The sequence below is a fragment of the Schistosoma haematobium genome, chromosome 1, assembly GCF_000699445.3.
Source record: "Schistosoma haematobium chromosome 1, whole genome shotgun sequence".
NCBI lineage: Eukaryota > Metazoa > Platyhelminthes > Trematoda > Strigeidida > Schistosomatidae > Schistosoma > Schistosoma haematobium.
The window spans coordinates 51,278,787-51,305,052 of NC_067196.1; the positions used below are offsets into that span (position 1 = coordinate 51,278,787).

The 26,266-nt window shown below is 33.6% G+C and overlaps 2 protein-coding genes across 2 annotated transcripts in view; both read left to right on the forward strand.

Annotated features, from left to right (window-relative positions):
* Positions 1–23,427, forward strand: part of NOVA1_1 (RNA-binding protein Nova-1) — a 42,270-nt gene extending 18,843 nt beyond the window's left edge. The window contains exons 6-10 of the mRNA XM_051209012.1: positions 3,918–10,897; positions 12,209–12,460; positions 16,722–16,849; positions 19,004–21,231; positions 21,979–23,427. Of these exons, the coding sequence (XP_051074426.1) occupies positions 3,918–4,343 (426 nt within the window). The 3' untranslated portion in view covers positions 4,344–10,897; positions 12,209–12,460; positions 16,722–16,849; positions 19,004–21,231; positions 21,979–23,427. The remainder of the gene's footprint in view (positions 1–3,917; positions 10,898–12,208; positions 12,461–16,721; positions 16,850–19,003; positions 21,232–21,978) is intronic.
* Positions 10,550–26,266, forward strand: part of NOVA1_4 (RNA-binding protein Nova-1) — a gene marked incomplete at both ends in the record, with an annotated part of 41,226 nt that continues 25,509 nt past the window's right edge. The window contains 5 exons of the mRNA XM_035734006.2: positions 10,550–10,897; positions 12,209–12,460; positions 16,722–16,849; positions 21,036–21,231; positions 21,979–22,463. Coding sequence (XP_035590214.2) covers positions 10,550–10,897; positions 12,209–12,460; positions 16,722–16,849; positions 21,036–21,231; positions 21,979–22,463 — 1,409 coding nt within the window. The remainder of the gene's footprint in view (positions 10,898–12,208; positions 12,461–16,721; positions 16,850–21,035; positions 21,232–21,978; positions 22,464–26,266) is intronic.

Consider the following 26,266-nt stretch of genomic DNA (forward strand, 5'->3'; position numbering starts at 1 on the left):
CATACTCCAGTAGCTGGTGAACAGGTTTAATTACTGCATTATATGTTATTATAAACCGTCAAATCAGACTGTCTTAGTTTGGTTGTATTATTGGCAAGATAAGTAGCTTTTAATAAGTAACTGTAATAAGCGATTGTTATCACTGAACATACGACGGACTACAGTGCAAAGTAGTGCATGGAGGACAGCTGACAGATGCATTCCAAGTAAGGACCGGAGTCAGACAAGGCTGTTTACTCTCTCCCTTCCTCTTTCTTCTGGTGGTCGACTGGATTATGAAGACCTCGACATCTGAAGGAAAACACGGAATACAATGGACAGCTCAGAACCAATTAGACGATCTGGACTTCGCAGATGACCTAGCCCTCCTATCACGTACACACGAACAGATGCAGATGAAGACAGCCAGTGTAGCAGCAGTCTCTGCATCAGTAGGCCTCAGCATACACAAAGGGAAAACTAAGGTCCTCAAATTCAAAGCGGAGAACAGCAATCCAATCACACTTGATGGCGAAACTCTGGAAGATGTAGAGTCCTTCACATACCTGGGAAGCATCATCGATGAACAAGGAGGATCCGATGCAGACGTAAAGGCGAGGATCGGCAAAGCAAGGGTCGCATTCCTACAATTGAAGAACATATGGAACTCAAAACAACTTTCAACCAATATCAAAGTGAGAATCTTCAATACGAACGTCAAGGCAGTTCTACTGTATGGAGCTGAAACTTGGAGAACTACAACAACCACAATCAAGAAAGTACAAGTATTTATAAATAGCTGTCTACGCAAGATACTCAACATCCATTGGCCGGATACCATCAGCAACAGCCTTCTGTGGGAGAGAACAAACCAACTTCCAGCTGAAGAAGAAATTAGGAAAAGACGATGGAAATGGATAGGACATACATTACGCAAATCGTCAAACTGCATCACGAGGCAAGCCCTAACTTGGAATCCTGAAGGGAAGCGGAAAAGAGGAAGGCCAAAGAACACATTACGTCGGATAATAGAAGCAGATATGAAAAGGATGAATTACAACTGGAAGGAGCTGGAAAGGATTGCCCAGGACAGGGTTGGATGGAGAATGCTGGTGAGCGACCTATGCTCCTTCACGAGGAGTAACAGGCGTAAGTAAGTAAGTAAGTAATCACTGAACATCTAAAACCCACTTGTTAAAAAGCCAAATCACATGCACCCTTATCAATTTAATTACAATTCCAATTCACTAACCCTAGCTACTACGTCAACATATTCTTCAATTCAAAGGAAAATCTAGTGTATATGTATTAAGCGAAGACTCAGGTAGGGACAACCAGTGTATTTTAATATAAAATTACAGAATGTCTTGGTAAAATATGAGAACCATACATTAAATAACTCATTTGCAAATCTCCATCATTCGTCCTTCACATTCCTTATGATTTTCCCTATTCGCAATTCCTTTCTATTTCCGTTTCTGTTTTCTTCAACTCGACCCTCAAAGCCTTTTGCTGCCAGGTTTCCCACATCCGATTGGTGTTACATGCTGTTTATGTCGACGCACATAAGTAGTACACATCACAGATACTGAACCGTGTATGTGGGAACATAAACTGTGAGTGGTAATGATGTCGTCCACCGATCCTTCAAAGTTTTTACATAATGCCCACTTAGTTATTTACTTAACTGTTTATAAAAATATATATATATATATATATATATATATATATATATATATATATATATATATATATATATATATATATATATATATATATATATATATACCTCAGATCCTCCTTAGTAATCAATTATACTGTCCAGATACGTGATAGTTTCCGTCTGTCCCAGAGCTTTTCCATAAAGTGTGATTGCGTCGGTGTTCTCCGTGTTGTATTTGAGGATGTTGATTTTTCCTTTGTGTATGTTGAGGCCTACTGATGCACAGGCTGCCGCTACACCAGTTGTCTTCATCTGCATTTGTTCGTATGTATGGGACCGCTTGTCTAGGTCATCTGCGAGGTCCAAATAGTCTAGTTGATTCCGAGCCGTCCATTGTATTCCGTGCTTTCCCTCAAGCGCGGAGGTCTTCATAATATAGTGAACCACAAGAAGGAAGAGAAAGAATGAGAGTAAGCAGCCTTATCTGACTCCGGTCCTCACTTGGAATGAATCTGTCAACTGTCCTTTATACACGACTTTGCATTGTAGTCCATCTTATGAATTCCTGATGATGTGGACAATCTTCTCAACTACTCTTTCCATAGTGTCGAGGGAGATTCCATAAGGTTCTCCTATCCACACTGTCAAACTGTTTCTCATAGTCAACAAACTTTATATATAGTGACGAGTTCCATTCAATTGATTGCTTAACGATGATCCTTAAAGTCCCTATTTGATCTGTGCATGACCGATCCTTACGGAATCCGGACTGTTGATCTCGAAGTTGGACGTCTACTGAATGTTTCATTCGGCTCAGCAACACTGTTGAAAACGTTCCCGATAGTGTGATGTGTGTGTAGTTCTGACACATGCTCAGACTGCCTTTCTTTGATATCTTGATGATGAATCCTTCTTTACAGTCTACTGATACTTGTTCCTCCTCCCAAACCTTTCTGAATAGAACACGGGGCATGTTTGCAGTTACTTCTATGTGTGAATTCAGTGCTTTGGCTAGTATGTTGTCAGGTCCTGCTGCTTTCTCACTCTTGATTTGTCTGATAGCCATGCTGATTTGTTTGATCGTTGGTGGAGTGACAGTTGTAGGAAGGTCTGTGTGTGCTGCTCCGGTGTCTGGTGGGGTCAGTAGGCTCGATCCACTAAAGAGTTCCTCGAAGTACTCTATCTATCTGTTCCTCTGTTCCTGAATCTCAGTGGTTGGCTTACCTTCTTTGTCCTTGACTGGTCTCTCTGGTTTACTATATTTCCCTTCCAGTTTCCTTGTTGTGTCATATGGTAGTTTCATATTTCCTTCTTCTTTGGTTTTTTCCGCTATCATTGCTAGGTCTTCCACTTATTTTTGCTTGTCAGCTCCAATGCTCCTCTTAGCTTGTTTGCTTGCTTCTGTGTATCCGGTCTGTGTCTTGACATTCTCCGTTCTTGTTCGGCTGTTGTTAATTCCTGTCGTCTTGTTCTTCCTTTCTTGAATCCTATCCAGGGTTTCGATAGAGATCCATTCTTTATGATGATGCTTGTTGCGACTTAGTACCTCCTGACACGTTGAAGTTAGTGCTTCTTTGATACCTTTCCACTTGTCTCCTCTGAGTAGATCTTTAAAAGGCTTGGAACCTGTTGTTGAGATCTATCTTGGATTAGTTGAGTTTTTCAGTATCTAGAAGGAAGACTGTATCGAGCCTTTGTAATGCTGTCTCCCAAATTGTCCAGTGCTTTCTTAGCTTCAGTTTCATCTTGGCAATCATTAAGTGGTGGTCTGAAGCTATATCAGCTCCCCTCCTGGTTCTCACGTCTTCCATTGAATGTTTTAGTGATGCAAATATAGTCAATCTGGTTCTGTGTATTGTGATCCGGTGCATTAGTTCTAAATCCTTCGCCATGATTCAAATGTATTATTCCCTTATCTCCTCTAGATTTTGGTTTTCAATATTATTTCGTACTTATTGTTCTTCTACTTTATTTCCTCTGTTTGAACCAAATTTCTTATGCCTATTTTCTTAATATTATGAATACTATTATTTCGACTCTGGTTAGTTTTCTCTCATTTTGGTAATGTATAAACAATTAGACTGATTCGTAATTGTGTGTAGTCTCTACGTTTACGACTAACTGGTTTAAACAATTATTTTACCAACAGTTCATATTTATTGTTGTGACTTTTCCAAATGATTTTTTCTCTACTTTCGGAAATGATTCTAGATTACTTATGTTTACAACCAACGCATTTATCTATTTCTTTTGGTTACATTCTTTATTTACTAAGAATTCCCTCGTCAATAATGAATCAAACGATAATTTTGATCAATCATTGTCAAATCAACTCCAAACATCTGAATTTGCCTGCTTACCAACTGAGTCTTATGGATCTACTGTTGGAGGTGTTCTACTAGTCGGCACGGTACAACAGTTACATAATACACTTAATTTCTTAGAATGGCAAGCCAAACAACAACATTTGTTGTATAGTTCCACATCAGGAATTATTACATCTACTGATGATCAAGTAAGAAATGTATCCAGTCTTCCTCCAACCACAATAACAGCATATAATGGGAATCCAATGAATTTCTGTCACACAACATCATTTAGTCCTGATGTGTCTTTGAAGTTGGACACAATCCAACCATGGTCAATACCCAGACATCTGGCGCCGTTAAGTTTAAATGTACCGATAAATAATCGGTGTTAATAAATATAAAGCATTTATCTATTAATTGTTTAATCATGAAATTTCTATTATTTTGATGCAAAGATTTACTTTATTCATATTTACACTACTCTCTCATTCAACTCTACTTTTTTATTCACTATTGAGTTTTAAATAACTTACGATTATTTAGTAATTTATTGATAGTTGTGTCTTTTTTCACATATACACTATTTTTTATTTTGGTTTAATTTTGTTACCTTTTTTTCTCTTTTGGTACTTATATGGTTACCCGGTGTTGTCGAACGTTACAGCAAAATGTATTTTCAATATATGTTTATATATACACGTCCCTCTCGGTAATGCGTCACAGGAATAGATCACACTTTACACTTTTACGTTAAGAATATTATTGTTCTTACCATTATTATTATTATTATTATTATTATTATTATTATTATCATTATTATTATTATAGTTGCTACAGCATTTATTTTCAACTTGTTGGTTATAGTTTCTATTCTGAAAAATAACATTTTCTCTAGCTAGTGCGTTTCTTATGGGTCAATCTATACATAAGTTTGTTGTTTAACAAGAAATCGTGACCTAAAACACCCTTAATTATTATGTTACCTCTGCCTCTCCCCTATTCAATCCATAAAGAATTGACATTGTCAGTTTCTTCATGCCTTATCGAATACCATTATTATTATTATTATTATTATTATTATTATTATTATTATTATTATTATTATCTCATTATACTTTATAATTTTTCTTATATGAAATACTACCTGAAATTTTCTATTAATTTGTAATCAATTTGGGTCTTCTTTTAATCAACATTTATTACTGGTTAATGAATCCTCTTTTCCGAAATCATTATTTTGATATTTTGTTTTCTTTACTGATGTTATTGTTAACCAATTAACTAATCACCTAATCGATTATTGATCTAGTTAACGTTTTTTTACTGAAATCAATTTTTTCCGAACATTAACTTAATATATGCATTTTCATCTATACTTTATCATTTATTATATTCTGAGAAATATGGTTGGTTTTGTATTTACTAATTGTTTGGTTTTCTGATATGTATATTTTGTCATGTTATATTGTTATTGGACATTGTAAGATAAGAAATGCAGCACAAATACAAGCGATGGATGAAGTTAATTATATATATATATATATATATATATATATATATATATATATATATATATATACTGTTTACCTCAATCTCTTAATTCTATGCGTTTTTCCTGTAGTACTGGTATAGCATACAAATTTTATTTTGAAGATTGTTTTTATTTATTTTAATGTATGTGAATAAATTATATCTCAAGTAAATAAAATGAAATATGTTTATATATATGCTTTCAAGCATGTTTTCTTTCTTTGTGTACTTGTTGTTTGTACTTGATATTAATTCATTCATCTTTGTCTTTCGTAACTAGTTATATTTCATAAATTACAGACTTGATAATAGAAATTTGTACTCATACTTAATGTGAGTACCAGTAAAAAGGATAAATTAACACTTTATTATAAGTATAAAGTACTAAAAATTCGACTAAGTAAATGTATCATTACCCACGTATTTGTATTTTTTTTCAAGCGTTTAGCTGTAAAATGGATTAGTAATGACCATTTCCATACTAACAGTCGTGAGAACTTAACAAACCTTCGTAAATTCGAAATATAACTAACGAATTTTGGTGAATTATTCTAATCATCATATCCTTTTCACTTATCACTTATTGTTTGGTGTGAGGAAGAAAGTTATTTACTGACTATGAACGTAATTGGATGATATGCAGCTATAGTGCTGTTAAAATACTCATTCGGTTATCAAAAAACGGGTTTACGTTTGACCGTTTATTTCCATCGAAACCTTACATAGAATAAATAAATAGTCATAGTTGATATTTATATTGTGGTTCCATCTTGTTAATCTCTTAAGATTGTTGTTCCAATTTTTCATTGATATTTTGGACAAAGTCGTTTGCTTCGATTGGGCGATACAATCATTATATTTGTTTTTACCGACCGACCACGAAAACTCGATTGTTGGAGACTGGTTAGTGAGTAGAAAATTGTCGACGATGGCAGGGCGAAAATCCTCATTGTTTGTTTCGCCTACGCATATGTGATTTTAGGATCATGAAAGATCGGTTAACACTAATGTTAAGTAGCAAATGTAGAAAACAGTCCTTATCCACTTAGTTGCAACTATTATTCTTTAAATTTCTTGTAATACTTGATTTCTTTTCGCTATGGTCAACCATGGTGTATTATTTATCAAACTCTTTAAACTAAAAACCTAATTTAATTCTTTTAGGATGAAACAACAGAAATCGCTATGAATCATAAGTATTGGCCTAAAAATGACTGATCACAATCGATTAGATTTGAACAACTTTCTGTTAAAAGTATCAGACAATTTTTTATGAGAGAAACTGTGATCAAGAGAAAAACGAGACTTGATGTTAGTGAGTAGTAAGCTACCAGTGGACAGAATCTCAGCAGAAAGTAATTTGGAAAATTGAACATTTAGCACTAGGAAGGAATACACCTTAGTGTTATTGTTTGCACCTTTCTGATCATTAAGTTGGATAAAATATTTGCTACACCTAGTCTGTTGTTGACGATATATCTTTCATTGGAAAACCGATATTAATTTCATTCTTCGTTGTAAATTCTCTGTAAATAATACATTATTGTCTTCATGGAGACAGATGGACAGGTATGAACATATTGAAATGGTCGTTTGCGATAGTTTGCTATATAGGCTGTGTAAAAACATGCAATCTACTATCACTTCCATAAATAACGGTTTTACTGAGGTTGATATAATCTTAATTATATCAGCAAGTGTGATATTTTAGAAGTTCAAGCAAGTATGTGTAAAATTGATGTGATTTTTGTTGCAGAATTGTAAATTTCAGTTTAAATTTATTAACCGTAATATACAACTATTTTTAATAAAAGTATATCTGATCAGAGTAATCTCTACTTTTCGAATGCTGAAAGATAATAGCAAAAAAGAATTCATTTTTGTTGACGTGTCGGTTGCAATTAGTGTATTTTCTTTGTTAGTCATTCCTTATCAACATTCTTATAGATTTCTATTCTTACAACTCAGTTAACCGCTCACGTCTATTCACTAACCCCCAAGACGTAGATGTTACCAGGTATTGAATGTTTATGAAATATATTTCTCCGTAAATTTGCACACAAACCTACTTTTTATTATTTACCTGACAAACATCCATAAATTTTATGATATTTTAATCCTTAAAGCAACACACTAAGCTATTTAGTCGTGTTTATTTATACATGTGAATATCGTATACAGATTCAGTTTCTTCCAATGAGTTACATCAATCAAAATTCATTTAAATATGGGGGATGTGTATTAATAATAATTTCTTCAGTTCAAAGTTTGATACTTTAATGTTTAGGTTATTTATTATCCTTGTATTTGCGCAGAAATTCTCTATAAGGAGAATATTGATGAAATGTCACCCAAGATTAAGTAATGCCATACGTTTATAAAATATATCTCCATCTTTTGTTTTATAAACTGGCTTCTTAAGTCTCATGAATAGGTTAAACAAAAGGTTGTACCATTGATATACCTAAAATGGTTTAGCGTTGATAAAATCGGCAAGTTAACGTGCGTTTTTCAGGTCTTTTTGATTTAATGTTTTCATTATTGATGGGTCTTATTAGAAATTCCATGAAACTACTGTTCGACTAGTACAGTTTCACTCCTGGTTAACAAATTTAATAAAGATATTGCTACTTTATAATAAAAATAACATACTACTAAGATAGGCACCATTTAAAAATATTTACGTGACCACTATTACCAATAAGATAACTCTAAAATAAATCTCTGTGTATGCAGATTGGAAATACATATAGGAGCTTTACATTTTAAAACAAAAATTAATATTTTAATTTGTTTCACTTAGAAGGTCTTGTCCATCCTTGAATACTACTATTTATGTGGTTCTCGATGCAAATTTTATCGCGGTTAGTACAGCTTAACTATAGTATTATTAAATGAAAAGATATTTAGAAGTACTTTTGTTGTTTAGATTTTATTAGTTTATTTTATTTTATTTGAACACATAAACATTGGTACAAGAGGGCACCAAATATGTATGCGCCACACATTTTCATTACCATTATATTTGTGTGTAGGCTATGATACTGCCCGGGTGCCCAGACCGAAACAGGTGGTTTTCTTAAGGGGCCACGCCCCGAGCCTTTGACCTAAAGGTCTGACCCACAAGGCAGTGGAGCATTGTAAGGAGACGCAGTCCCATGGTAGCCGGTGACCAAAAATTGGTTCATACGCCATTTGTTCCTTTAGGATACTGGAGCCCATTTGCACCATTGATTTGGTTTGGGATCCGGTTAAAGCGCTGGACATCCGCTTTTCGTCCTCTCGATTTCGTAAACAACACCCCCGTCACGAGAAGGCAGTGAGTTGGACTCCTCTGTCAGAGGCATGTGAGAGCATTTCGAGAGGGAGGGCGGGCCCACCCCACTCTCGGCCATACCAGGGCATTTGGGGGCAGATGTTATTAGTGCTATTTATAGACGGAATGTATTGAAATTTAATAATATTTCTTTAACATGAAATAGTATACCGTTATTACAGGTTTGTTTCTTCGGTATAATGCTAATTTCATTCCTTATTTGGTTCAAATTTATGGTGCTTTTTGTTCAAACTATTCGCATTGAAATATGCTGTTTATTTGCTATTTGTTATCTCTGTACTAGTAAAACTCACTAGTATGTTTGTTACAGGTTACCTGTATGACTCTGTAAGTTATTCTTCGATGGACACTAATCACTCTTATGAATGAAAATCCATAAATTTATAAAATATTATACTCAACATCTTGTTTCGTTAATTATTTGTGTTATCCAACATCTGCATCACAACAACTAAGTAATGCTCCATTACACCTGCAAATAATATTACTAAACATGTATAAACATATCTGTTAATGTTTCACATCTTAGTAATCTAAACCTAAATCACCTTTGAGATTTTTTCAGGCCTAAAATCGCTTGTTCTGTTTGCCTTCAACGAATTTCTTCATCCGGTTTTCTATAACTCTTACTAGGGAATATCCATCGGTTCATCCAATATTAATTAATTTTCATGACGTTCTTCTGTTGACAAACTTTGTTTAAATAAACTCCACAAACTTTAAGAGACAGAATTCCTTTTGTCAAAACATCCAATAATATAGATCAGTGGTATATCTGGTCAGAGTACTGCATAGTTAATTTAATTACTGTTCTTTTTTAAATTTTCAGGTTGATAGTTGTTTGTTAGTGAAGAGCCAATTAATTTCGTTTGTACATTATTGTCGATTATTACATCTCTGATTAATTCGAAATCTTACATATTAAATACTGATACTCTAGGATATCGGTGAACAAGGTGAACTTAAACATTTTTGAATTATCGAACAACGATTCAATGAACACCATTATATAAACCAGTGTATGAACACAATTTGGTTTTTGCTAGTGTGAACCTTGAATGACAAGAATATAATAGTTTTGATATAATTCTTGATAAGTTTAAAGTTAATATAATATCATTTTTTAACACAGAAGTAAAGCCAATAAATATTACTTATTTTTATGGTTCTTGATTCTTTTCATGATGTTAGTGTTTGTAACCTAAGTGTAAATTGTTGATAGAATATAATATACTGTCTCGTAAATACAGTAGTAATCTGTAGTAAGGTCGGACTTACAGTTTACTTAACAGCCAGTTGCTTATGTTGGGTATACAAATATAATAATTACCTAGCAGTTTATTGAAGGTGAAGTCATATTTTAATGTCGTACAACGATTAAAAAGTAAAAAGCAACTCAATTCTCGCTCTTATATTATGTTTCTATGTTATGATCTGGATAGAGCTCACCAGTAACATATTCTTATGACATGAATTCCCATTCGACGGCGAACATCGCAGCCTCAAATGCTACGAATATATCTTTCTATTTAGTCCAAACCTGCAAAAACCCTTTGACCACTGAATGTACTTTTGGAATATTGGTTTGTTCTACATAATTATCACCACTCTTTTGTTCAAAAGTTTTTATTATTTTAATGATGTAAATTTGTATTCTTTTTTATTCGTTCTTCAGTTTGTTAATCAATTCTCTTTATTAGTTTTAGATTAATACAAGCAAGAAAGAATACCATGCTGAAAAAATGTTTGAATTTGTGTACATTTCCAAATTGTTACATTTCAAATGTGATTGATCAACTACTAATCAGATCTAAACTTAATAATAACCAATGTTATCAACTCCAGTACTCAACTACACCTGTTCAGAATGTTGTAAACAATTCTGCTGAACTGACAACTGATAAATCTCCATATCCAAAATATCTGTCTTGGACAGATCCACATGAATTGGCTCACTATCTTAGTCAGCGTATTGTAGCTTTAACTAAACATTTTGTTGTGATTGATAAACCACCTAATCTTTCTGTTTGGGGTCACTCACTAGCCAGCCGTGAAGCTATTTCAATGATTAATCCTAAAGTAAGAAAATGGAGCCATGTTTCTTCGTAAAAAATGGCCAAACAATTTGTTTGAAAACTAACATTGTAATAAAATAAATCAGGGAAGTAGACCTATATACTATCCCTGGAGTTTTATGTTAATTTATAGTATTCTATACTTCCTGAGCTTAAGCATATCATTATTTCACCATTCCAGATACATTTGTTGTTTGAATAGTGTCAATGAATAAACTGATTATGTCAAAGCGTTATGAATGAGAATTGTAAAGTTGGATTTCCTGGTTTGAATTACAAAGGATTTCTACTAACATCAAATTGTAGTCTTTATGAGATTTGTATCAGTCAAAAATATCTAGACTTTATTATCTTTTTGTGGTAAAATGAAGACTCATTTATTTTTCTAATTGTACTTCACTAGCCTTCTGCTACTATAAGAATCAGCTTTCGTTTATATCCTTGCTAACTTACTAAAATTCATCAACAGACTTACCAAGTGTAGATTAGTGGTGTGACGTTCATGTTTTACCGCTAAACATTTGTAGAAGATAACATGAGATATAATCTTATATTTCGGGATGTACTTTGGCCTAATACTAAACAGCCTCGAGTTGGCCTGATAGAATGTCATGTATAAGTTGCTTCAATTTCTAGGCCAGTAAACGTAATATACTATTTGTGGAAATGTCCATGAACAATGTATGTTGTATAGGAGATTTCAACATTATTGATACATACGTAAAACAAACCAAGGATCACATTAGTTTCCAAAGATTTACAGATTTATGTAAAGTACTCTGAACGTTCGATGACCATTCTTTCAAAGTCGTTTTGTTTGAGATCAGTTACCGTAATTTAATTTCTGTGTAATGATGATATACTACAAAGCCTAGTGGAATGGGACTTTTATCTACCTAAAATAGTAAAACGTCTTTTAATGCACGTTGTTGCAGTCTCAATTCTTAATATTTACCTTAAAAGTGCTTTCCTTTATTTAAGTAGGTAAATAATTACTTACTGTTATTTGTATATGTCTTTAAATCTTGCCCAACATCAACGCAACAGAGTTAATTAGGTCACCAAGAAAAGTGAAGTGGTCAATCATGTTTAATTAGTTTGCTCTCCATGATCAAACTAAATAAATAAACATACTTCTGATTTTAATTTTTGACAGAATTGTTCAATGATGCTTTACAAGTTTTCCTCTCAATTTGTCATTTGTTTACAAGTCAATTTTAATATTTGATACATTACTATTCGCCTTGTTTTCTAACAATTTTAATTTTACTTATTTCTTTATTCATTCTCACTAATGTTTTAATCATTGAACTAGTTATACAATGCATCAGATCTTGGTATAAATGATTGTTTACCACAATTAAACACTATAATCACATCGTTGGAACGGGAACAACAGGATACTCATAATGATAATTCATCGAATTCATGTGGATCTATTGAAATTCCTAAATTGTATATCATTGAATCTTTGCCAGCTGCTTATTCCGGTCTCATTTTATTGGGTAGAAATGAAAAATATACTAATGCTGCTCGTAAATTTTATAAAACTGCGATGCTTGGAGGTGTAGGTTGTTTCTTTTTTTAATTTTAATTTGAAACTTTTCATTTATTATATTCTGCAAGAACAATAAGTCTTAGTGCGAATAAACGTTTTCGATGAAATCTTCATCATGCTTTACAGTTGTAAATCTTAAACTAACAGTATGTTGCAATAGACACAATATTAAAGTTGAATTAATCCACGTCATCGTTTATTCTGGTTACCGTTCTTTTGCAAGGTTATTTTCTGCGAGATGGGGTTTCCGACCATATGCCCAACTCTCCTCCTTTACCCGGGCTTGAAACCGGCAGTAACCTTAGGAGAGCTACATGCGGAGTTATAAACGCACGTGAATTTGTAGTGCCTCACTGGAGTCGTAAATACGGGACTCGGATAAACAACAAAAATCGATATTGAAACTTTCTAAAGACATAGCCAACCCTATCTGTTGTTGAGTGGAGAATGATAGTGGGCGGTTTGTTCTTTTCCATGAGGAGTAACAGGAGTAAGTAAAGTAAGTACTCCATATCATCAATTGAAAATGGCAAATTTCTCGTCGACTCAGTCTTAAATGCCGTCTTCGGTAATACTGAGTAAAGATCATACATAAAAGTTAGGGAAAACTATACAGCTTAATATGATAAGATCTAATCAACAAACTAAGATCCTATGTAAAAAATTATGACAAAATGGAAATTAGTATGAGGGGTTTGTGGAATTCGTCAGTTGAAATCACGAATTGGTCTTAGCTAGACTGATATTAAAAACCTGAAAGCACTAGAGGGAGGTTTCGCCCTTATACAGAGCACCTCAGCAACGCAAATTCACAAATACCAACTTATTATCCTGACATATTAAACTGGTTGAATTTCCTTGTTCGTTTTCTCAAAATATTATTATTATTATTATTATTATTATTATTATTATTATTATTATTATTATTATTATTATTATTATTATATTGCTGCCAATTCCCTTATTCACAAACTTAAGTGACTTGTACCACTTTGAAGGAAGCAATGTTTTTCTTAATTTGATCTATGAATGTTTCGTTATTATAATATTTCTCCTTTTTATTGATTACAATTCGGTGTAACTCATGTATGAAGTGCAGAACTTTGCATTAAGTGAAATGGAGTTTGAACACATCATTCACAAGTCGAAAATAAATGCTTTAACCACTTAGCTACTTCTCGACTGTAGCTGCTACATTAACCTGGTGGTCGGATTTACACATCATGATGATCCAATCGAGATATATTGGCTGGAAAATTCGTTCATTTAGGTCCTATCTTGTTAAGAAGGTTGGTTGGAGAGTAGTAAGACTAAAAGCAGCAAAATCGTGAACTGAGGATGAAGTCACAGTACCGATTGGATTATGCCGTCAGTAACGTGTTTATCTCAGACAATCAGCATCTACAGAGATGTTCCCTTCCCACAACGGAAGGAGTGTGCTAGTGAAGGTTGACCTTAAAATATCACACCTCATCTTGTCCTGCGAATTCCCGTCACTTTAGGTAAGGTTTCAATAGCGCAGAATTAACTCGTCTAAAGATACTCGCAGAAAAGTCGTATGTAAGCAGCCTTAAGTATTTTTCTTTTTGGGATTGCGGTTACCTCTCAAGATCATCAAGGCCACTAACGATCCAGTTTTTTTTAAATCTCCCAAGTAAAACTATCTATAGAGTAGGGAAACGGAAGGCGATAACCGCTCTCATGCCTTTGATATCACGTGAAACTGAATAGGTCTCATGTCCATCCGTTTTTTTGTTCTGTTTGCGATTTTAATACAATTAACAATCATAGGTTCAAGTTTAATGATACTAGCACACCATTCATCGCATTTAAACAACTTGACTTTTCACTTTTATTTGGACATTAATTACTTCATAATATTTATGTTATGGCCTTAGCTATACGATTATCGCAAAGTACGGTTGCGAATTTAGACACGCTGACTTATACAATCAGACTAATGACACTTGCATCCATGCTGTCAGCCTAGAATTCTTATTGGTTCTTCTGCTTGGCTCTGCCTGTTAAGTCCAAAACTCCAATCTCAGCCTCCGTTATACGAATCATATATTTCAGACATACTGGGTTTATGTACAAAAAAAATCAGACCACATCACACCATAAAATGGAAAATACCAATTTGTACAGGATCAAGCCAAAAGTGGTTGTGATTGTGAGAAACTGTTACCAATAGATTGAGAATAGTAAATCATATAACTGTAATCAATAGGTCAAATAAAAGCTTATAATGAAAGGAATATGAATACACATAAGATAGTTACTTAATAGCCATACAATACGAATATTCGTATAATATTAGTTCACAAGTAATTCCTAACGGTTACCATTCATTTATTCTCGTCTGGATATAATAATTAAGTGTAGTGCCTCTTTTAGTTATAGAAAATAAACATTCATGCTAGACACTGGGTACATATAAACTAACCAAAAATGTTATTATTAATATATGATTGGTTAATTTCATCATTATGTCATAATACACGATCGATAAGTGCTGATCTGTCTTTGTTCCTCTCATTTCTTCGTCCTGTGAAATCAATTATGATAAATTTTGTGGAAATTTTTACTATAAGTGTTTTGTAGTCACGACTTGTCTTTTTTGTTTACTGGAATCTCAGTGATTTTAGTGATATTCTTTATCTGTTTGTAGTGAAAATCCTCAAACTACATAATATTTATTTAATTTCTTATAAAAGAGAGTCTTATGTGGATGCACATAACTTTTTACAGTGACAATGCCATGACTTCAATTTTATAAATAATCTGTACGGTTTTACTATTTGGAATAAGTGATAAAAAACAAACATGGATACTAGTCAATGTATTATGGAAGGCCAGAGAACACCACAGATCTGATTCGTCCCAACATGGGACTCTCCAGCAATGGACACTCATGACTTCGAGGCCCAAACCTAAGACCCTCAGGTCTCTCCGGGGGCGTGTTGCTTTTAGACTATTGAGTTAGTCTCCTATGGTTCACATTTCCAACTTGCATAAGTTCACTACATACCGAGACAGCCTTCAGTATCCATTGTTCGGTAACTGCCTCAGTATGAGGATGGTCGAACTTAACAAGCCACGTCCTTTCACTGGGGTGTCAGACATTTAACTCGAAACGATTGTCTAGCGTCTCCTTATCTCAGTGTTTCCATAGCTGATATCAATCGGCGACATAAAACTAACTTCAGTTCAAAATAATCTGTACAGATCTATTACCTCGCGCGCGAATTCCTGACCTCTAGACCACTGAACCGAGATCCAATTGTGTTGATATCCAACTCCTATCAATTCGTGGTATTGTGCAACTATCTTTTGTTACCTGCCATGGGTAACTGTCTCACATCTGACATGAGGAGTCCCATATTAGAACGAAACAGCTATCCAGTGCTTCTAGGTCTTCAATGGCAGTCTAACTAAGATTCATGACTTGTAAAAACTATGAAAATTTAAGTTTTGTTGACTCAATAGAAGCATTAGCAGATTACCAATTTCAATTCATCATATTAACAAAAGCAAATTGGATTCATAAGAGTCGACTGGTTTTTGCCAACCTACTTCGACGGAGAATGTTGTGCGATTTAAGAGTAGGTTGGACGAAAGCTAGGGGCGGCCAAATCAAAACATAGCATCAATCCATGGAGTTACTGACAATTGGACTTAGCCGTGTCAACAGATGTTGACTATTTGGTTGGAATCCGAGTGATCATCGCAACCAATTGTTAGACACTTTGAATGACCTGGCTCGAAATCGTTTGGAATGGCGCAGTTGCATCCATTGTTTGTCTTCCCCAAAACTTTGGGATTCTATATTCTTTATAACCTTTTTTCGTTTTTATTTTAGTAAATTATATTCAATTTTCGAGTTAGAGCTTCTATGTCTAATCTTTCTTATTACCACTGAAACTGTTACTACCTCTACTATTGTGGGATTTAGCCTAATAATTTCATCTGTTTGTGCTAATAGGGTATGAGAACTTGAAGTGATGTACAGGCGTGCCAGGTGTACATGGACTCTAGGGTCCTGAAGGAACATATGTAGTACAAACCAATCGTTGGTCACCGGCTACCATGGGACTACATCTCCCCATGTTGCTCCACTGCCTTGTGGATTAGGCCTATAGGTCAAGTTTCCATGGAACTTCAACTGATGTACAGATGCGCCACGTTTGTCATTGTGACTGACTTATTTCGAGCGAAAGTTTATGCTTTTTAAACTCCGAATTTCATTTTTTAATTTCTAATGAAATAGAGTCCTTGGGAACTATATCAAAAACTCCTAATTGTTTGTTGGGGTAAACCACAACAAATTCAGTCAAAACCAACATCATTTCCGATTGCTGCTTATGCATTACATGATCATCTGCGTGTCGGTTATAGGTGAGATTATTGTTAATTTTTATTATTGTTTTAATAAAGAGGTTTTGTGAAGATTAGTTTAGTTTGTAGGAGTTATTGTTAGTACATACTGATGAGGAGTTACGTACTAGGATGTAATAGCTTTCCAGTACTTCCTAGCCCTTAGTGATTCGTGACGAAACACTGATTTCACATTGCTTATTTTATTTTTATTTAAAAAACGGATTATTTCAACTTCATATTTCTGTAAAAAGAAATCGAGGTATCTGAAAAGAAAATAGAGTTGGTGGTGGCTTTGATAATCTGAGAGTGTGACCGAAGAGCTCATGAGAAACTTGTTTAAGGTCAAGTGTACACATGACTTTTGTGAGAGTTTGAATGTATCAGATCTGTACTTTTTAAACTTTGCCTTCTGTCACAAAACCCGTGGGACAACATGAAGAGTGCTATTTTAGGGGTTGACCTTTTTTAAACCCTACCTTTCGTTGCAGAAATGCAATATCATAAAAGTTGCTCGTTATCTATAGGAAAGATCTTACTACCATCACAACCCAGTACAATCGGCAGTACGAATTTACCTTCGGACCTTAGACTTGTTGCTTTTGATCTTTCCTGTATCCAATCAACCAGCCTAAAATGTGTAGATACTTTTGAAGTACGAAACTGTTTCTTACCTTCAAAATGCTTCATAACTCACCATTTTGTATTCTTGTGGTGTGAACAATTACTTTACTTCTAACACCGATGATTATTGTATTGATATTTATCAACTGATCACTTTCTTCTATCACAGAACTCTTAAGCTAAAAATACATTCCAAACAAATTTACATTTTGAACTTGGCTTTAGATGACAATTTTATCCATAGATATAAGTCAGCAACTGAATGCATTATTCTACCAGGTAAAACCATGAAAAATATAACACAAGGGTTTTAGTTCTTTGTGGATCTTACTCCGATTAGATCGTATGATGATGTTAACGAAATATAAATGCCACCAACCCTCGTATATAATTATCAACTGAATTCGTGTTTGAGAATAACGGAATAAAATATATCATATACGAGAATGAATTTCGGATACTTATATTTCATAAACTCGTTGATCCAGACAGACAATCAAAGAAACAAAGCAGAGAAGCAGACTGGAGAAGGCAAACATGACAACTTCCATCGATAAAGCGTGACCTAATATTTATAGCCAGACAAAAATAAGCTAAAGAGATATTATGAATAGGGTAACCGATTGACACATACGTTCATAGAAAAAGTCAAGGTTATAGTTGAGTAGTTGACAAGGTCAAAATGTGATTCAAGAAGAATATATATATTAATATGCCCAGAAGCTAGAATAACTCATTTGTTGTTGACATAGCATTAGACACTACAGGTTCATCTATTTACGATGAAACAATTTGTTTAATAGCATTGAGAAAAGAAATCAACAAATTTGAAAAGATTAGGATAAGAACAGATGAAATAAATGATAAATCATGACATATTTACGATTTTGAAGTTAATTTACATTTAAAAGAACTCATGTAATTGTAACTGGTTCAAAGTCATATTTCATACACTCCATTATTATTATTATTAGAAGCTTTATTCAACATTATATTTTTGGTACAACATAGAATTCTCAGCATAAAATATTTCAACAAGTTTCCTTTTCTTATACCTTGATCGATTGTGATGATAAAATTTGAATGATGACCAGTTAGATGTTAGGAGTTCGGTAATCCACATTTGATTAATGTTCATTCGTTTCAATGCATATTGCCGGCCACCATGATGTCGCTGATTGTACCTTTTTGTATCCCGTATAGCGAAAGGTTGTAAACTTTTCATAAACGCGCCTGAATAGATTGTGTGCACAATAGACATAATGATGTGCTAAAACAAATAACAAAACAGATAACTTGATGAAATATCTAGATCAGAGGAACAGGTAGCCCAGATATTCAAGCAGGCCGCCTTCAGTAACTGGTTCAAAGTCATATTTCATACACTCCATTCAGTAAATCTTTCATTTCTTTAATGATTAAAATGTACAGTCAATAACTTCATGATGTATTGTAATTTATGGGTCTATCCGCTTTTAGCACGATTCTTTGTTTACCAGACTGCTTTTTTTTCTTCAAAATTACAATACATTTCTTGCTTTGTTTTTTTAGCTCATTTATGCAGATTGACTAGCGCGTAAAAAACGATCAATCAATGAGACATATGTCTGTATATCTAAGTTGTTTTTGTTCCACGTTTTATTTTATGTCTATAATCTCTATGTTTATATGACTTTAAGGGTGTTTTTGGCTACATAACCGATTCTTCTAGACAAATACACCATTTTTTTATATTTTGTACTTTTCTTTGTATTTTTCTGTATAACTTCTACCTGTCTCCATCTATCGATCTCTTAAGTTTGATTAAAGCTTAGTTTTTTGAATAAAATTATCAAACTTGAAAGTTCGGCGTTTCTGGTTGATTGGACCAATACACTTGAAGTCTTATAGTTCTGTGGTTAGACTCACTATGTAATAGCAACATACATTGTATAAGAACTATGGTTAACTGGTCCAGTCAGTTAGATTTCAACCGACAGGATAAAGTCTTATATTTTACTCTCAGTTTAGTTTGGTCATTCCCATAAACCTTCAATTTAACGTAGTACTTGAGCTCCATTATTAGAAGCAGTAAATTTAAGTTCCAAGGGTGAAGTTGTACTGAGGTATGATGATAGTTAAGTGCTTCTCTCAGACTACCAGCCTTTCCAGCAATTCTGCCCTTACTCAGTGAAAGGTAGAAGTTAGAAAAAGTCGACCCTAAAATAGCAGCCCCTATGTTGTCCCACTGGTTTTCATCACTTGTGTTAAGTTTTGAAATATGCAAATCTAGCTCATCTAAAACCTTTCACATAACATTCTTGTATTACCTGTCTCAAACAAGTATCCCTTGAGTTTTATAGTCAAGCTCTTAAGTTTACAAAACCAACACTAACCTAGTTTTCTTCTCAGATTCTTCTCGGAGAAGGATTGCCATTCAATAGTGTGTGTAACCGGGATACGAAAACCAGTTTCATACCCCTAACAGCACGTGACATAAACCTTCACAAAGCAAATGTATCTCATGCTGCCGTTCAACCTCTTATGAAAGCTTCATTTATTAGTGAACAAGTATTTGACAACACAATATATAATATAAGCAAAGATGAATAGTGGTTAGCAGTGGGATACAGGATGCGCGTTTCGTCCTATTTGGGGCTCGTCAGCTGGATATACAGTAGATAATTGATTGTTAGTTCATATGATAAATGTGTTAAGATTTCATGATCACTTTTATAATTAATAAATAAATGTACTTGAAATAACCTGAGTTAATGTATATAATATAATTTTGCAGAAAAACGTAACCAGTAAAAATAATTTAAGTCACCTTAACTCTGCTCTAGAAGTTGAAGAAGAGTTATGATACCTCATACCTTAAGTCGAGATTCTTCGGAGGTCACAAGGACAGTCCTCCTTTTGGTAATCAGAGTAACAAATAATGCAGGTACGTGGAATAGCCAGACATTATAGTATGCAAAAAGGATCATTCAAATAACTACAGAAATGAGAGAATTCAACCTTGCTTTGTTTAGAATATGAGGAACTTATTAGACACAAGCTGAGCAGAAAAGATAGCTTCTGGACAGATTCCGTTGTATTCTGGTCACAAACAAGGAGAAAATGTCTCGGACACACAAGAGATTCCACTGATTCTACTCAAGGAAGCACGAAAAAACACTTATAGGATGGGAATCTCACCGCTCTAGCATCATCAAAGTATCCTCTAAAACAAAGAAGAAGAGGGTTACAATCAATTTCACCCAGTGCTATCCCCCCCCCAAAAAAGTGGTAGCAACGAAGACGATAAAGACCAGTTTTCTTAGGGGCTACAGTTCATTGTAGAGACCTGTCCAAGGAAAAACCTGACCGTCGTAATAAGAGATCTGAGTACCAAGGTCAATATGCAAATATCGAGTATGAAGACATCATGAGACGACATGGACTTGAAGAAAGGAACGAGAATGGCATATATATACTCAAATTTCATTTTTTTTCTTACATATTCAACTTCTCATTAGTAAAACTATTAAGCAGTAAGTACATCAATATTCAACCATATTAATATTTGTTGTTTATTTTGACTTGTTTCCACTGTTTCTAGACCACCTCCAAATGAAATTTCGAAAAGTTTAAAATTGAAAGGTGTTATTCTAGAAAAATCTGTTCACCATACAATTCTTTCCGAAGGTTCTGAGAATTCCAGTCTTGTCAAACTTGAAACAAACAGTCTATATCGTGGTTTACCTGAAGTCTACTTATTATATGAAGGTTGCACTGTTGTCGGAGAAACATTTCAAGTACGTTTGAATGCATGTATGTGTGTTTTGAAAAGATTATTTATGAAAGTAGCGTAGTGATTGTCGTTATTTGTCAATTTTTAGAGTTTTTATTCAGCTTCCTTTTGACTAAACTTTAAGAAAAAACGAAAGTAAGAAGATAACTACCTTATAAAGTCATTTACTTTAGAAGTTGTCTACGGATTCACTTTCAAATTCCACCGAAATAATTATTTCCATAAATATTCTAGATACGCCTCGCTGATTAGTGGCAATTCACACAGAACTCAAGTCTAGAGTTTGTTGCTGACTCCCTCCCTCCAACCACTTAACATCAAAATATAATTCAATCAGTATCGGATCACTCAGACTGGTGACCACATTGCAACTTGGTCGATAGAATCCAATCAACACTAAGGACTAGACAAACATGACATTAGCCACCAGTTAGTAGCCAACCAAGTTATAAACAAATCTTTTTGAATAACTAACTCAGAGTTAATGTACACTCTGCGACTCGAACCCAGTACCGTTCGCCTCAAACGCCACTGACGCAATACGCACAGTATGGACATATGCCAATAAGAGACTGATCAGTTGCAATCCTAACCATCAATGGGAAGATTCAAGTAAACAATACCAAGTGAATTTATTATCCCGATTAGTTGATTTGTCTTCATTATGAATCTTTACTTAATTTCCATTTATTTTTAAATGAAATGGCTAATAAAAATAACTATTTACTTTCAATTTATACCTTTTGTTTAGGCTTCACGTCTTGTGAACACTGGGATATCACCTATTGTCTTACCGCCTAATAAAATTCGCTTAAACTATTCTATACCACTAAAACAACGTCGAATTCTTGGTCAATCCAATATTAATTTCGAAGATATACCAGTTCATATTCATCGTTCCCATTTATATCTACCTATACCATTTTATATGAATGCCTCAAATTTATGTATAAAATCATATGTTAAAAAGCCTTCACATCTTTTTAAAATCAAATCTGAAAGTTTTTCTTTAAAATCTTGTAATATATCATCAAAACCTAGTCCCTTATCATTATCATGTGTTAAGCAGGAAGTCGACAGTGATACAATACCGACAACAAAGACAACAACCAGTAATAATAGTAATAATAATCGTACAATTAATTATTACTTCCTAACGTGTCATTCATATGAATTGCCTGATTATTTTTCTAATACTTTAGCTCGTCTTGGAATTGAATTTGATTACGCTAATTGGTTAGAACAAAACATTATAAATAATAATAATGATAAAATTATAAATAAAATCACCTAAATTATTAAATTTCATCTTTTTTTCTTTTTACTAATGATAATTATCAGTGTGCATAGGTACGTATGTGCTTTGCACCTTCGAAGTGCAAAGTACTTCTATAAGACTGGTAGGATTATAATCCTGTACTCACCCTGGGTGGTGAGCAAATGGAAGTAGTCGAGAAGTTCGTGTATCTAGGTAGCTGCATAAGTGCTGGTGGTGGCGTAAGTCTTGAAATCAATTCACGTATAGTGAAAGCAAGAGCAACTTATGCCAATTTGGGCCATCTTTGGCATCTTCGTGATGTTAGTCTGGTTGTAAAAGGTTTGACCTACAACGCGTCAAAGAGAGCACTTTTGCTCTGTTTGTGAAACCTGGCTTATTGGAGTTGAGAATATTAGACGATTCTGTGTTCGATCATCGTTTTCTCCGAAGGATTGCTGATATCCAGTTGCAACACCATGTTAATAATGCAGAGGTTCGGCATCGTGTGTTCAGACACAGACGATAATTAAATTGGGCTGGCTTCTGTTGGTCTTTCACGACTCCCTGGCTGGGGTCCGAGAGATGGTGCTACACAGTGGCTAGAGACGTTATCAGATATGGCTCAGAATAGAAGCCAGTGGCGATGCTGCTGTAACCTACTTTTACTTTTTTCATAAAAGGTGGTTGTAACTTCCTTAACTGAAAGAATCCTTCTGGTTTTGCCTTCCCATTTCCGCATTATTATTATCATCACACTACCTTACACTAATCTGTTCGTTATTGTTCTTTTTTTTACGCTCCTTACCCCCATTTTTTTCTCTTCGAATTCTCATCGTTTTGTGTGACGCATATATATTTGGTGCCCTGCTGTACCAATATTTATGTGTTCAAATAAACAAATAATGATAATTATCAACCGACAATGTGTATATAATAAACTACTATCAATACTTTAGTAAAAGTATTATTGTATATTTATGCCAAAATTACAAAATATTATCGATAGCTTAGTGGTTAAATCTTAAGAATTTGAACCGATTAGTTATAAATTTCAATCCTTTGAAAGTCACATAAGTATTTGTCATAAACCTTGATCATACAAATAATTTGGTTAAAAACCAAATAAATCAGTTCATGTTTAAAAAAAGGAATAAATTTAATAAATATTCCCATTGATTTACCACCATTTATTTAAATGTTGATTTTATATTTAGTTTGAATATCTTGTATATTACTGTAGAACCTTGATTAGGAACGTTACATTTTGATAAGATGGCGAGTTCGCATTATTTTCAACTAGATGTAACGTTTTATGACATCAGGATTATTCCTAAGTGTGACATTTTGACATTGGTTTTATATTTGCCAGTGTAACATTTATTTAAGGTACCTATTAAGTGTGTGAACTTTTGTCCAATATGACAATTCCATGCGGATTTCGTTTATGTTTAACAGTACGGCTGTTCATCTTCCCATTTATAAAATTTTTATTTATAAATCATCAAGTGTGTAAGATCAGTATATAAATTAGTGCGTTTGGTTTAATGATGAAGTGATTTTGGACGACTTGTTCTGTGATTGTGTTCCTAAGAGTTTATAAACCTTAATCTTACAAGTTTTTGTGTTTGCATTTTGCGCCACAGGAATTACAGCGCCTCCCGATTGCTAAGTATAAATAGTAATACCACGGGCACAATCGAGCCGAAACACATAAAAATGGCTGTGTGTATATAATAAGGAACTAATTAAAAAGAAATTTTTTCAGTCAACTTGTTTTTCTAATCCGAAGTATCTAATCCGCAACACTAAAATAAGGATGATTTTAATATAAGTAGAAATAAAAATCATGTTTTATTGTACCTCTTTCTACCATTCTCCCTTATAAGATACGCATCGACATTGCTTAAGTCTATTGTCAAATTCCTGACAGATTGTTGGTGAATATATGGAATCGATAAACCAGTTCATGAAGTATACACTGCATAAATCTCGAAATAATCTATTCTTTCGAAATTTGCTGTGATGAATGTAGTATGCAGAATATCGAAAAAACTTGTCTCAAGTTCCAAAATACTTTTCTAATAAGTATTTGTTTTACTTCGAGACCCGAACATTCGTGTACAATGTTCCAAATAGAATATTTGGAATTCAATTTCCTGATATCTATGTCTTACCACTTATTTATATTGATGAGACTTTATAGCTAACTGGATTTTGCTAGGTCTTTATCATTAATGACTTTCGAGTCAGATTATACTATTTAAGTCGATTGTCAATATATTCTTGCTGTCATTACATACTTTTTTATACAGTGATACCGAAATATAATCCCAAAATAAAATTAATGGTTTGAGAAATAACCAAGAATAAAACCATAATGGATTTACTAGTACTCCGTCTCAACCATACCGTAGAGTTGTCCGATCTAACTACTTATGAAAAATTGTATTTCTTGGTGAAATAAAATATCAATATGTCACACATTCGACCTTCAAGGCCAAATTCGGCCAAGGTTGTCTGTACTGTTTTGTTATTTTAAATATCAAGCAAAATGGTTGACGGAAATGATTTCAAAAACAATGGTTGTCGGTTTTTGATTGTCAGCTAACTGAATCTTTGTTGTTTCAGAATGGTATGAATAACTCTGCTAAAAATATGATTAATTTTCTGTAAGTTTGAAATATTTATCTAGCTAGTTTGGCATATAGTAGTTCAAATGGTATTCAAATTTCTTTCTGAACAAAATTTGCTTCAACTATTTCACTGGGATTATTTGATTTCATAAAGCCATAATGTACTTTGTTCATATTGACTAGTGTTTAGAGAATAAAACTAGATTTTAGTCACGAACTTATCATTTATCAGAATGGTATATTGATGTGACAAGAACATCTTTTCACTGGTTCTTTGGTTTTGAAGTGGAATTATGAATTATGTATGAGAGAAAGTATTCAATTTTATTAAAATGATGGATGTTTCCTAATTAATGATTCTAATATGCGAACTAAAAAATTCGAAACTTTTCGCTTTAAAAGAATTTATGGTAATAACTCAATTTATCAACTTAAACTTATCGGGCTAATGATTCCTTGGATGGTTTCTTTCTAAACCAGTTTTCACACTACTATATATATGGATAAGTAGTTGGCACAAAGATAACTTCGAATAATGTTATAAAATTTGAAATCAAATGGGAAGTACAAACAAAATGCACTAAAAAAAATTGTAGAGTCGTGTTCATTTAGCGACGACACCTGAAATGATTGATGGAGATCACATTTACACCGAAACCACCAATTCTCTCATAAATAATCGCAGGTGAAAATAAATTACCTAAAATCCTAATCATAAGGCTTTGAACTGCAATAATATATAGGTATTGTTTATTCATTCGATAGTAGTTTATAGTATTTTATTTCATTTAAATTAAAAAGGGTAAGCTGGCCTCAATATTGTCTTTACACAAAGTGACAAATTGTCAAAAGCTTAATTTTTACATGCATAAAACAGCATTATATTTCCTCTTAGTTGCACACATTCTTTGGAAGTATATTCAAGGTCACAGGTTCTAGTTGAAAACATTTCTAATTACTGATTTATATCACTGGTATGTTTGATTTTTTTGAATCGGCGTCTTCCTATTCTTCCAAGTCGCTAAAATAGTATTGGAAGCAGTTTGATTGCTGTCATCTAGGCCAAGTTAATTTATAATCCAACTATGGGACTATCGAATAAGTTTGTCACTGCGTGAGGAAAACTCTGAAGGACTTATTTTTAACTG